This window comes from Loa loa (genome assembly GCF_000183805.2).
Source record: "Loa loa unplaced genomic scaffold supercont3.103, whole genome shotgun sequence".
NCBI classification, from domain to species: Eukaryota; Metazoa; Nematoda; class Chromadorea; order Rhabditida; family Onchocercidae; genus Loa; species Loa loa.
Window position 1 is genome coordinate 66683 of NW_018108283.1, and position 12302 is coordinate 78984.

The 12302-nt window shown below is 31.8% G+C and overlaps 2 protein-coding genes across 2 annotated transcripts; one reads left to right on the plus strand and one right to left on the minus strand.

The window, feature by feature from the left end:
- Window positions 1-583: 583 nt before the first annotated feature.
- On the plus strand, window positions 584-1489 carry LOAG_08581 (hypothetical protein; the record flags this gene model as incomplete). Its single annotated transcript, XM_003144111.1, has 3 exons — window positions 584-707; window positions 819-961; window positions 1304-1489. The coding sequence occupies 3 exons, from the start codon at window positions 584-586 to the stop codon at window positions 1487-1489; spliced, it is 453 nt and encodes a 150-aa protein (XP_003144159.1).
- A 2742-nt stretch (window positions 1490-4231) lies between these two features.
- LOAG_08582 (hypothetical protein) lies at window positions 4232-6670 on the minus strand (the record flags this gene model as incomplete). Its single annotated transcript, XM_003144112.1, has 6 exons — window positions 4232-4351; window positions 4833-4961; window positions 5278-5377; window positions 5651-5727; window positions 5819-6052; window positions 6530-6670. 6 exons carry the CDS (start codon window positions 6668-6670, stop codon window positions 4232-4234), a joined length of 801 nt encoding a protein of 266 aa, XP_003144160.1.
- Window positions 6671-12302: the final 5632 nt, after the last annotated feature.

Below are 12302 nucleotides of genomic sequence, written 5' to 3' on the forward strand. Positions count from 1 at the left end.
TATATATATATATATATATATATATATATATATATATATATATGTACATTAACAACAAATTAACAAAATTAACAACAAATTTGTTCAATGTTATCCTGTATTAATTGGTGTACTTTAGTCTTAGTGCATAAAAGGGGTCTTGCTGATCATGCTGATCAGGAGTTTTGGATATGTGAAGTAAATGTATGATATCCTCAAGACTTTCCTTCTTGTGAGGATGATCTGTATCTGTTACCCTTATTCAAACAGCTATGTCTCTGTTACCTTCTATAGCTATTCAAAATATTAGTGTTTTTATAATCCGTACTGAATTAATGATCCTGGTTTACATTACATGTTACAAATTATTCGATACGGATAAGATCCAGGCAGTGTATGGACTTGACTCGAATATATTTGAGCCTACATTTTAAGTCCGACCATTTTTAATGCATTAAGGGACAGGAGCAGGGCTGATCGTGGTGGTCTATTTTATACATGCTCTGTGATAGTTGTATTTATTAAACTCTTATTTCAAATTATTTCAGTACTACATTCATCATTTTTATTACTGATTTGAACCGAATCATAAATCAAAGATCCTATGTCTAAATTTCTAAATTTTGCGGATGGAATTGCAGGCGACAATTTCAGCACCATTAGGAATCTCGGCTACACGATCATACAGCACCTCCTGTACTGTGAAGTACATGTTAATCATTATCTGGGTAACATAATATAGTTTGAAATACCGGTAAGGTCGTTATCGGAAATTGCTAGTTTTTGATGATCCAAATAGGAAGAAAGGAAGTATTTCTGGACATAATCAATTAGTGCAGGAAAAAAGGATGCACTTGAGTGGGTATTTATTAATACCGATAAAAATACACTGAATCGATCGAAATTTATGATTTCGATGATTTTACTTTTAGAAATACTTCGGGCAAGAATAAAAATCAAGGCTCTTGATATGTTGTATTCGGTCTGTGGGAATCTTTTTCAAATTTAAAATTCTGCTAAGGATACTCACCTGTACGAATGGGCAGAATCTATGAATGCCATCAGAGCCGTAGAAATTTTGAAACTGTGATCTTGACAGTATTTTGAAATGATGGGCTAATGTGCGAGCCTAAACAGTAGTGAAGGTGAATGAATGGAATGAAGAAAGAAGTAAAAGCGTCAAGTTAGCATATTTAGAATGTTTCAGCAAATAACATCAAAGATGAACCTTGGCCATCTTTATAATCTTATGGTAATCTGCCACATTCATCTCTATGCTTAATTCACTATCATCCAAATAATCAAATTCATAAATTAATCTGAGGCCAATCATCCAAAGCAAAATGTGTCATTCACATATCGAAAGTTAGAAAATGATACTAATTACTACAGATCAGGAAAGTACGATACCCGTAATCCGAATGTTATCTTGGAAGTACGAACGTGTGACAACATGTTGCATCTCACTGGTACCATCGTGAATATTGTACCATTTGAGAAGCAAACCTAAAACTCTCAGAATTTTTGAATGATTATTGCTGCTATTTCCATTTCACTCGTATATATCATACAAATAATTGTTATATTACTACAAAAAACAAAAAAGAATTGCTTCATACCATTAATTATTTAATATCAGGTTGATTAATTCCTGCTACTTATTGTCAATATTTAATGACCTGATATGAAGTATTCGACTAACAAATAATTAACTTCTATCCTGAATCACTATTCTTTTGCAGTGAATATGACTCATCGTAGAAACTATAAATATCTATATCCATCCGTCCTTTATACCGCCAGATGTCAAAGTGTATTTATCAATGGAAGTATTTTAAAACAGTAAGTCATAACATCCAGTAATGTTTATTTGTCAAGCAGTATGAAATGATTATGGTGATAATAATCAGTTAATTTATCCGTTCCCCTCACTTTTTCCTTTGCTAATTACTATATCACTGAATAAATACCACACCTTGTTGCTATAAATTTCATTTCACTTATTGAAAATTTTTATCGAAATGAAATGAATTTTTTTTTCTTGCATAATACCATGGAATTAGATTAGATGTCACAAGAAACATGACCCATAAATAATTATATGCTTATGCAGGTAGTGCTAGTGTTGATTTTGTTCCCCAGTATATTATGAATCACATCTGGCGCAGATGGATTGCTCAATCTCTTCCCTTTGTTATCCAAATTTTTCCTAATTTATGTTCTTCGGCTTCTTTTGTACTGTCAACTTCTCTGGTTTCAATTATTGTCATATGAACGTCAAAAGCATGTAATTGTATGCATATTCACCGATAATCCTCTCATTTTTTCCCCCCCGCATCGATAAGTAACAATTTGCCATCTGCTTAGGTTCCGGTTTTTCAAGTGTAAACATATCTTTATATCTACAGTAAACAGTTATGCCATTTTATTGTGTCATCATACTTTAAACAAAAGTAAATGATAGTTCCCACAGACTGACATTATATTTTATGGAGAATAATTACTACTTAGATACTTAAATGCTTATGGAACTTTGATTTCCGATGAGTCATACAAATCAAAAAGACGCTTACATATTTCGTTTCTAAGTACTGCGTATTCAGTAAATCGATTGCATTGCAAAACGGAAAAGTCGTGTTTCTGAAAAGATCTCTGCAGATGATACGAAAGGTGATAAGTGAATATTCAAGGACTATCGTATTAGCATCGAGGATATTTTTTTAAGAAAACAAAATAGTTTTCGAGTTTTAAATACTGATGAAAGTTATGATAACAATAAAAACAATATTTTTGGAAGTTTCAGTTTATCAATAAATTCGTTTGTATTAGAAATACTATCCGAAGGATGATTAGCTTGAATACCAATATTTATTTAATAATTACTTAGACTATAATCAGATTTGACTTACATATCTTCTTATAAGTACAAGTAGATGATGAATAATTTTTAATTAGGATTTTCATATCACAAGAGTTCGAATAATACTTTAATGATACCGATATGAATGACTACTGATAATATATTCATAGCAACTTCTCTCAGCGAAAATACATCCCCAATTACGTCCGTACCAATATGCTTTGGTTTCAGCCTGAACCAAACTTTCGTTTGTTTTGTACCACTGTCTTAAATATGAACGTATATGGTAAGTAAGAAAAAGTACCGTTGAATAGATAAGTCTCAGTGATAACTTTCATTTATATTTTCCGCTATGTTCTTTAATCTCATAATAGTTTTGCATATCAGAAAAGAGATTTATCGTAGAAGATACTATCTAATTCGTTGTAAAAATACTGGATAAGATAAGAATTCAGATGTTATCGAAGTTTGCAAATTCATTGCACAATTCTTATGTACACTAACTGATAAAGCTAATTTGGAGCTTTTGAAAATTAAAAAATTTTCAGTTACATACTTTTTCCAGTGAGACCAACGAGTTGTATTGTCAATTTTTATAATTTTTTTATTATTAAAACTAAAATATTCACTTTTCTCCATCCTTTGTTGCTTCAAGAATGGAAGCGGAAATTTTGGTCAAATAATTCCTTCCATTTGATAACACTGGTGTCATCAGTTCGTCCTTAATTAAATATAGATTTTTTTAAACCATTCAGTTTCAAGGCTACAGCGACAGAGTGGCATTAATGATAATTTTAAATGGAAATGTTTATCTGATAATATCAGTTTTGAATAACATAAAGAACGGTTTCTTAACGTTTTTTGTTCTGCTTCTATAAAGGTCAATAAATGAGTTTATTTAGTATACAAATTTTTCTTTTTTTGTATCTCACATTCAGCTAAGGTAAAGAAATTAATGTCCCTTCGAAAACTAAAAAATGAAAAATGTAGCTAAATTCGGGTAATCCCATGTGCGCCATCAATATTGTTCCAAGTTGAAACATACAGCCTTAAATCATAAACTTACAGAGTTTCTTAAAAGTTTAAAAAAGCTTTTCTCAGATAAATTGCATTTGCAGTAACCATTAGAAATTTGATAGTCATCATAATGAAAATACACGTCATCACAATGAAAATACACAAAATACACGTAACAGTGTTTTTTGCACTTACCTATTTATTTTTCAAAATTCCTTCATCTTTTAATAATTGTCAAGAAAATCATAGCATGACAGCATCTTCCAATGTATATTAATTCTATTTGATATCAAAATTATAGGCCAAAGTTCATTAAACTACAATTCCCATGCCAACATGTTGTTAGCTACCACCATTAATGTCACAATTACGCCATCAGTTAATAATAGTCAAAAATCTTACACCATAAATGTATTCACTGAGATGTATTTTATCGTCACCATCTGCTTCAATGCCATGCAAATTCTGACAACCGAAATGTTTTCTTGCTTCGACCTAAATTTATTTACTTTTTATGTCACTTTCAAGATGCAATCCACGGACGACTGTTTCTCACCCTTCAAATATGTATTCATTCAAAAGTATCAATTCAAAATGCAGACTTTGATTGCTTTGAACCAATTTTGAAGGTGGGTTCTTTCTTCAGGTAAAACTTGCTTGATTCTAGAAATTCCAAGTAATGTGCCTTTCTAGTAAGTAGTTCCTGAAGTTTTCGAAGCGAATGCAACAATCGATGAACCTATTACTGAGATTTGCGAATTGTCAAGATGCTACCTAATGTGTTACGTTTTGATTTTATGACTTCAGTAATTCGAGAAAAAAATGATAACCTTTAAAATCTGAAGAAAATTTTAAAACGGAATAACTATGCCACATCTTTTTCTCTTTGGTTTCCTAAAGAATGCCAAACTTATCATGCTCTAATAATAAATTAAAATTGGATATTGATTCAGGACAGTTTTAAAACAACGATTACCACTGCATCGTCCTGAAAATCCATGTAGGTTGCAGTTACTCGCTGACTAGAGGATTCATCAGTCCAAAAGAATTTTCGTGTCGTCGGAATGGAAGATAAACTATCTCCAGGGATTATTAAGCCAAAGCCCTACAAATTATCAAATCTAAAATTAAACGATCTCAGTCCTGATTTTGAAATAATAATATAATGCATTTCTATCATCGAAATTTCACCTTACATAATATATTACAATATCTTCAAGGAAATTTATCTCGTATATGTCTAACTGTAAAATTATAAATCCTCCAATATTAATGACCAAATTTCGGGTCATTTTTCATTTTTAAGAGAAATGTTTGGTCAGTTTAGCCATATGTTGTCCAGTTCTAAAATATTTCACATTGAACGAACTAATTTTCCTCAATTTTTGTCGATTTTATGATATTACCACAGGAAAACCAACCAAAGCATGCATTATTTCGTGGCGAAATAGGTCAGTAATGGCGCGAAAAGAGTTCCATCGATGGTTTAGTGGACACAATACCAATCGGGCAGCTGCTGGACTAGTTCATCAAAGGAAATGTAATGTTATAGTGGTAAAATATGAGATCTGATCACAATGGTGAATTTATTATAGCGTATATTCTAATGTTGACGTGGCAACACTCCGATCGATCACAATCATATATGAATTGTCATCATGGAAGAGGGCAACAGTATCAAACTGTCTTTAAATCCATCTTACTGAACATTAGCAGAATAATGAAAAGTTTCTATGCTTAGCAATTTGCAGACAAATTATTAGAGCATTAACTTATAATGAACAAAGATTTTACCGATTATTACCGATAAGAGTACAAGGTGTAGCTGCAGCAAGTAAACCATCATCTGCATGACATTTTTGAAGATCTACCTTGAAAAAGAAGGATATTGACATGAAGAGATGAATGTTTGTTCCATTGAGCTTACGGTCTTATTTTCGAAAAAAGCATAAAATGAACAACCTGTAAAAAAAGTAAAAAGTTGACACCATAAAATTTCAAGTTGACATCTTTTGTAATATCAAGCGGGTTCAATTTTTTCCAGCTGTGTACTGTTTCCATGAAGAATTCTCCAGTTGGCGGGTAGTGGTGCAAGACACATGATGTCAAACTTTTAGCGCTCAATCTATCGTCTTCCGGGAGATGCCATATATTTATGAACGATTGCATTTGCATAACGGCGGATCGTAAACTATCCTATGATTTTGAGATATTATATGCACCACTGCTTAATGATTATATTTATATATATTATTTGTATTAGGTAAGCAGTGGTTAGATTTAATTATTTATTGAAGCAATCTCTGGCAAACTCATTAAAACAAATAGATTTTATCATTAAAAAATATACTTGTTTCACTGAATCATGCAGGCTGGTATTACGTATAAGAGCAAAAGATTAAAATTTCCGAGAGACAAAACACCAATATCAGCGGATAGCAATTTAAACAGGAACGAGATTGCAATCCGTTCGTCACAGAATCTCCGATTTAAGTGCGATTTTAACAGTTTCAATGAAGTGCCGCAATGGATCAGGCACAGTACTCAAACACACCGCAAACTGCCTCAGAATCCATTCATTTCGTATGAATCTTAGTGAATTTCGCGTAACTAATTAGTTAATTATATCTATTAGAATAGATCTTCATTTATCCAAAGCTTATATAAACATACCAATATTGTTGATGATAAACCATGCATCTCTTTCTTCCTGATAATTCCAATATTTAGCGGTTCCCATCGCGCTACTTCACTTGATAGCAGTACAGAAGTAGCCACCAGAAATACTAGAACTGCCAATAATTTAGCAACCATTGGTAATTGTTAATAAGAAAGTGAGAAAAAAATGATTTTATTTTGACGCCGAATATCTAATGAATGAGTCATTTTTTATCATTTAAAAAAGCAATGGAAAGATATTTATGTAAAAACTTTTGCTATTCAAACATTTGTGAATATTTACAAAATTTCAAAATTTTGCCATTTCTTCAGTTTTTTTGGAATATTACATAACAATGAAGAAAAAACATTTTGAATCAGTTAAGCTTCTTATTAACTCATATAATATCGCGGTGATAAATTTAACTGATAAAGCTCAATAGCTGAACCGTGACCTGCAAGGTCAAATATTCATTGTAATATCTTCCGCTTCTAATATCAAATGATTTATAATAATTCATTTGAATGTTTCCTCACTGTATATGAAGAAAGAAACAAAAACGATTGTCATCATCATTTTATTCAAACTAACCTGCCATTTCAAATCTTCAGTGGTGGTGATATTTGTATGAAAATGACAGAAGAATTCATTGTAAATTTTTACAAACCAAATATTAGGCTACTTGTTATGCACTAAATGCAACTCCAAGTGTGGCATGAGTGAAGTATGCGAGACCGAAAAAGGAAAACAGAAACTAAAGTGACTCTGTGCTCTTTAAACTAAACTAAAGTTGCATTTCAGTTCGTTAAATCAGTAATTAGGTTACCACCATGTCCCTTCTGTTCCTGCTTGTACCTTCACTTTCATCACTGAAAATTATGCGTAATAAAAGATGAATGATTGATTTGAGAAGCGTGGAGTTTTCCACGCATTTTGGTCAATTTACTTACCGTTTAATGAATCAGATGATAAATTATCAAAGTTGAGATATGATAGATGTCTTATCTTTCTCTTTTACATGTTAATTTTAGTCGGTATTGATTTATTGACCAGTTGATTTGATTTAGTTCTGGTAGATAAACAAGTACTAGATAACTCTTGATGAAGCATCTATTCATTTCATTTCTTCACACTTGTAGAAACCGGCAATTTCCCTCAATGATTTTGATGCTATCTGCAACTTTCGAGATATTCACATATATACTGCAATGGCATCCAAATGAAAACGTGTTCAGTTTGTAATCACAGCTTTGAGCAAACAATTACATAATTTGTATATATATGTTTATACATAGGTAAAGGTAAATTACTGAGTTCAGATAAACAGAAAGCCTGAAAATTCTTCGAATTCTTTTCTATCCATTGATCACTTCCATTTATTTCTTCATGATTATTAATTATTATTACTGTTATCACTACTACAATCATCATCAATATTTTTAAATTTATTATTATTATTATTGATTTATTATTATTATTATTGTTATTATTATTATTATTATTATTATTATTATTATTATTATTATTATTATTATTATTATTATTATTATTATTATTATTAATTATTATTATTATTATCATTACTATTATTATTATTTTCATTACTCCTCCTCCTCCTCTGCCTTTTTCGCCTCCTGAGTTATAGTTGAGTCCTGTTTTATCCCATTTCACTTCCCTTGATTTTTTCCCTGTCAGTCATAATCCACAGGTTCTTTTAATAATAGGCTTTTACATGGCTCATGGGGTTTGTTCTAATACTAATACAGGCTTTGTTCTAATACAGAAGCTTAACTTCGGTTTTCATTTCTTTCAATGAGGAGAATATTTCAGGACGCATAGTCTCCCTTACAGTAATATTAGAAGAGAAGAATCGAATCAGAAATTATCACCCCCTCCTTGAATTTGAGTTTTTCTTCGTTCGAGTTTAAGTGTTTCCAGGGAATTCCAATTGTGATCCAATGTATTGTTGTTGAGAGGATCATTATAATGCCTTGTTTAGTATTCTTTTAGTAACGGTAAAAGTAATATACCGAATGAAGGAGAAAACTGTACTGACAAACACGACAACATGACTTCACGTACGAGAAACGTAATTTAAAGATTTAGAATAGCAAGTTTGATCACACACTCCTGTTTGCCTGTGAATCGGACAGGAAATATTCTTCTGGTGGAAAGCCAGTCACTGATGATAGCTATTTAGTAACGAAATTTTGATTTGTGAGATATATGGCATCGAAATTTATTGTTTACGAAATTCATAGATTTGAATTTCGAAAGGCCCAATGATGGAAATTTTGAATGTGCTATGAGATCACAAACCGAATTATCATAAACGCATACGTTATCGAACATGTTGTAGGAAGTTGAAATGTCCACAACAAAAAATGAAAAATGTAAATGAGATCAAAGATTGTCTGCTTGAAGGAGCGATCGGTTGCGATCGGTGCTTCTTTAAGATGGAGAAGACAACGACGTTTAAGGATGGTAGTATATACATTTTGATCCTTCCTTCTTCCTATAGGCACATACGCTCCTAAAATTGTTTACGACTTCTCATTTTTCCTTATTTGGTGTTGATGCATTTCATTTCGGACTGGGATATATGAGGATGAACAAAGAAACATCCCAATAAATTGTCCAGTTGGTCATCGATTAAAGAACGGCAAAATGCTGATATTTTTGAATTTGGAAGTTATAAACAGAGGTTATATGTGAATGTATACGTAAATGAAACAAATATTTGCAGTAGAAAAAGTAACGGTAAGCGATCGGGAGTTCCGTCTGAGCATTCTTAGATAACCTTTCCCTTGCCTCCATCAATTCCTTTACATTCAAATTTTCACTAGGAACCATTCTTCTAGATGAAACTCAAAAAGTCATTCCTTTTTCTTTATTTCTTCGTAGAAGGTTGAACGAATATCAAATTTTCAGTAACAAATATATCAGTCTGATTGAAGACAGATGATAAAGAATGATAAACCCAGTAATCACTTGGTATTTGATGAATGCTTAAAGGTTGAGAGAAAGAAGACAGAGGATGAAACAAAAGAAACAAATTAACCAAATGTCTCCAATGTCAATGAAACAGGAAACATTCGAATGGAAAAAGCAGCTTTTCGAAATATAGGAATGCGGCGGAATTGAAGTTTTCAAAAGGGAAATGCAAGAAATGATAAATGCAAATATCTGCAAACTCGTCATCATAAGGCCGCAATTTTAAAAATTTCTGCGGGAACGCGAGTAGTACAAAAAAAGTGTGAGTGGACAGAATAGATTAGAGATATTGGTTCCTCATTAGATCTCGTCGTCCGAGAGTGGACAAGTGAACAAATCCATTGGACACTATGGCTGAAGTTGGTTAAAATGTTCGTTTCTTCTCTTTTGAACAATAATTTTCTTTTAATAACAATACTTTTCATCAATTATCAGTGGAAAAAATAAATAAATATCATAGTGATAGATTAAGCCTTAAAATGTTGGATCACAATGACTCATAAATGATATCATTAGAAGGATCGATAAACAAAGTAAGCTCATTGATGCGAGACCCTTTAAAGGTGACAATATAAATCAATGTTTCTACAAATCAACAATTAAGATGTATTATGATTTCTGATACCGTAACCATACATATAATAGCTAGGTTTTATCAAAAGAAAATGATCCCTAATGGATCATTTAATGGCTTTTTAACATCTCTCTTTCATACTGTTAAGGGTAGGAAGACATGACATAACATGTATCATATTGGCTCAAAAACCGTTCTTTTTCTTTTTCTTTTTTTTTTTTTTTTTTGTAAATAATGAGAAATAAGACCTGGTGATAGGATAACAAACAAAAAGGTTGACATTTGAAGATGTACAAAGTATGACTGAAGAGAAATATGAACCAAGAAGGAAATTAGAAATTGATGCAAAATGAAGCATTAATCATTATGTGTCGAGCTTCTCGAGTTTCTTTCATATTTCCTCTTTTCACTTGCCTATCAAGTGAGTTAATTATAAATTGACCGAGAGATTTTGACTCTTTTTGGTAAAAGCTGTTGAAAGAAATTCGCCGACAAATCAAGACAATTCTAAAAAACAAAACCCATAACAGGATGTACTCATCGCCTAATAATTTCAAAAGTAACTTTGATTGCCAACAAATCAACAACAGAACGAATCCTCAAATGATAGTCGGGAATCTAATTGCAAATTGGGTAGGATGTAACATCAATAATTAGTTCAATCATGTTATGATTTCGTTACTGACCTCTGTATAGACATAAAATGCCTAAAAAACACTCAAAGCTCAAATATGTCCAACAAAAATGATAAAACACTAACGCATCATCCTTATGCTCTTAATTTGAAATCTTTGAAACGAATAAAATGTGGGCAGATTTTCATCCTCTTCTTCCTTCTACACTTATGATCAATCATCCGTTAAAAAAAATCCTTTGATTACATGGTTTTAAAAACCCTCTGACCTCCTGACCTTCTATCAAACTTACTTTTCATTTGATTTGAAATCATTTCTCCTTCTTCCATTCAACATTACTAGAAGTCTTTCAGTTTTTGCTGTCCTCACTTCCCCCTTCATTTTGCAAGTTTCAAATTATTTTAGCAATTACAAAAGGTAACAAAATTGAACTGTCATATCATTCACTCCCTCTCTTCCCATCAGTTTATCATCAATGCATTCGCTGCATCATTTCGTATTAATCTTTCCCAACAAAAATAATTGTTGACAATTTAGGATCCCTGCACAAAATATTACAATAACTGTGTGATTGTTTAAAAAAGAGAAAAAACTGCGCCAAACAAAAGGAAACGAAACGAAATGAAATGAAATGAGATGAAATGAAGTGAAAGTGAAATAGAAAATGGAAATGATACAAACTCACTCTTTACAACTGATAAAACACAATATATACTGTGGCAATAAATTTGTTGTAGTTTTGTTGGCGGCGGCAAGATAGAACATTTTCCATACTTTCAAACCTTTTCAATTCCGCCGTCTTTGCAATTTCGCTTTTTTAATATCTTTTTTTGATTACATGCGCACAAAGAAATTCAATCGCAACAAAATGATTTCATCTCTTCGAATGAGCATCGATTTATGCAACATTTCTCAGTTAGTGTTTGTCCACGTTTCATAAATGTTGTCAATGCTGCAAAATAGAATAATGAACGTCACCATAGCTAATGCAAATTTAGAGAAGACTTTTCCAACTCCAAAAAATGAATAAAAAAAATGATATATTTGGCTTTAAATCCGACTTACACACTTGTTTTGCATACCCTGTTATTAGATATTTTCCATATGCGAAGATACACATATGCAAAGATGATAACGCAATCTTAGAATGACAACCAGAAATTATATCAGTTTATCAGAATAATGCATCCAAAAGTTATCACAAACAAACCATTCAGTTTTTCACCATAGCAATCTTAGGATATGCCATTTTGAACTAATTATGTATGGTTTCAATTTGGCTTTTATCAATAGACGGTTGGACCAAGAAATTGTGTAAATGAATCTTAGCTGGATGAGTTCACCTGTAGGACTGTTACACTTGAAGAGATGAAAGTTATGGTCGCATTTAGTATGCAAAGATACCAGTGATCTTTTTCGTGCCTTATTTTATACGTTTCAATTTCGCAGCTCAATTATTCATAATCTTGAGTTGGGATTATCATCGTTATACCTAATGCCAGAAACGACTGATCATACGCGGTCACTTATTCTATCTGACAATTTAGGTCCTAGGCTGTTTATGCTATTGCTAAATGCATCCAT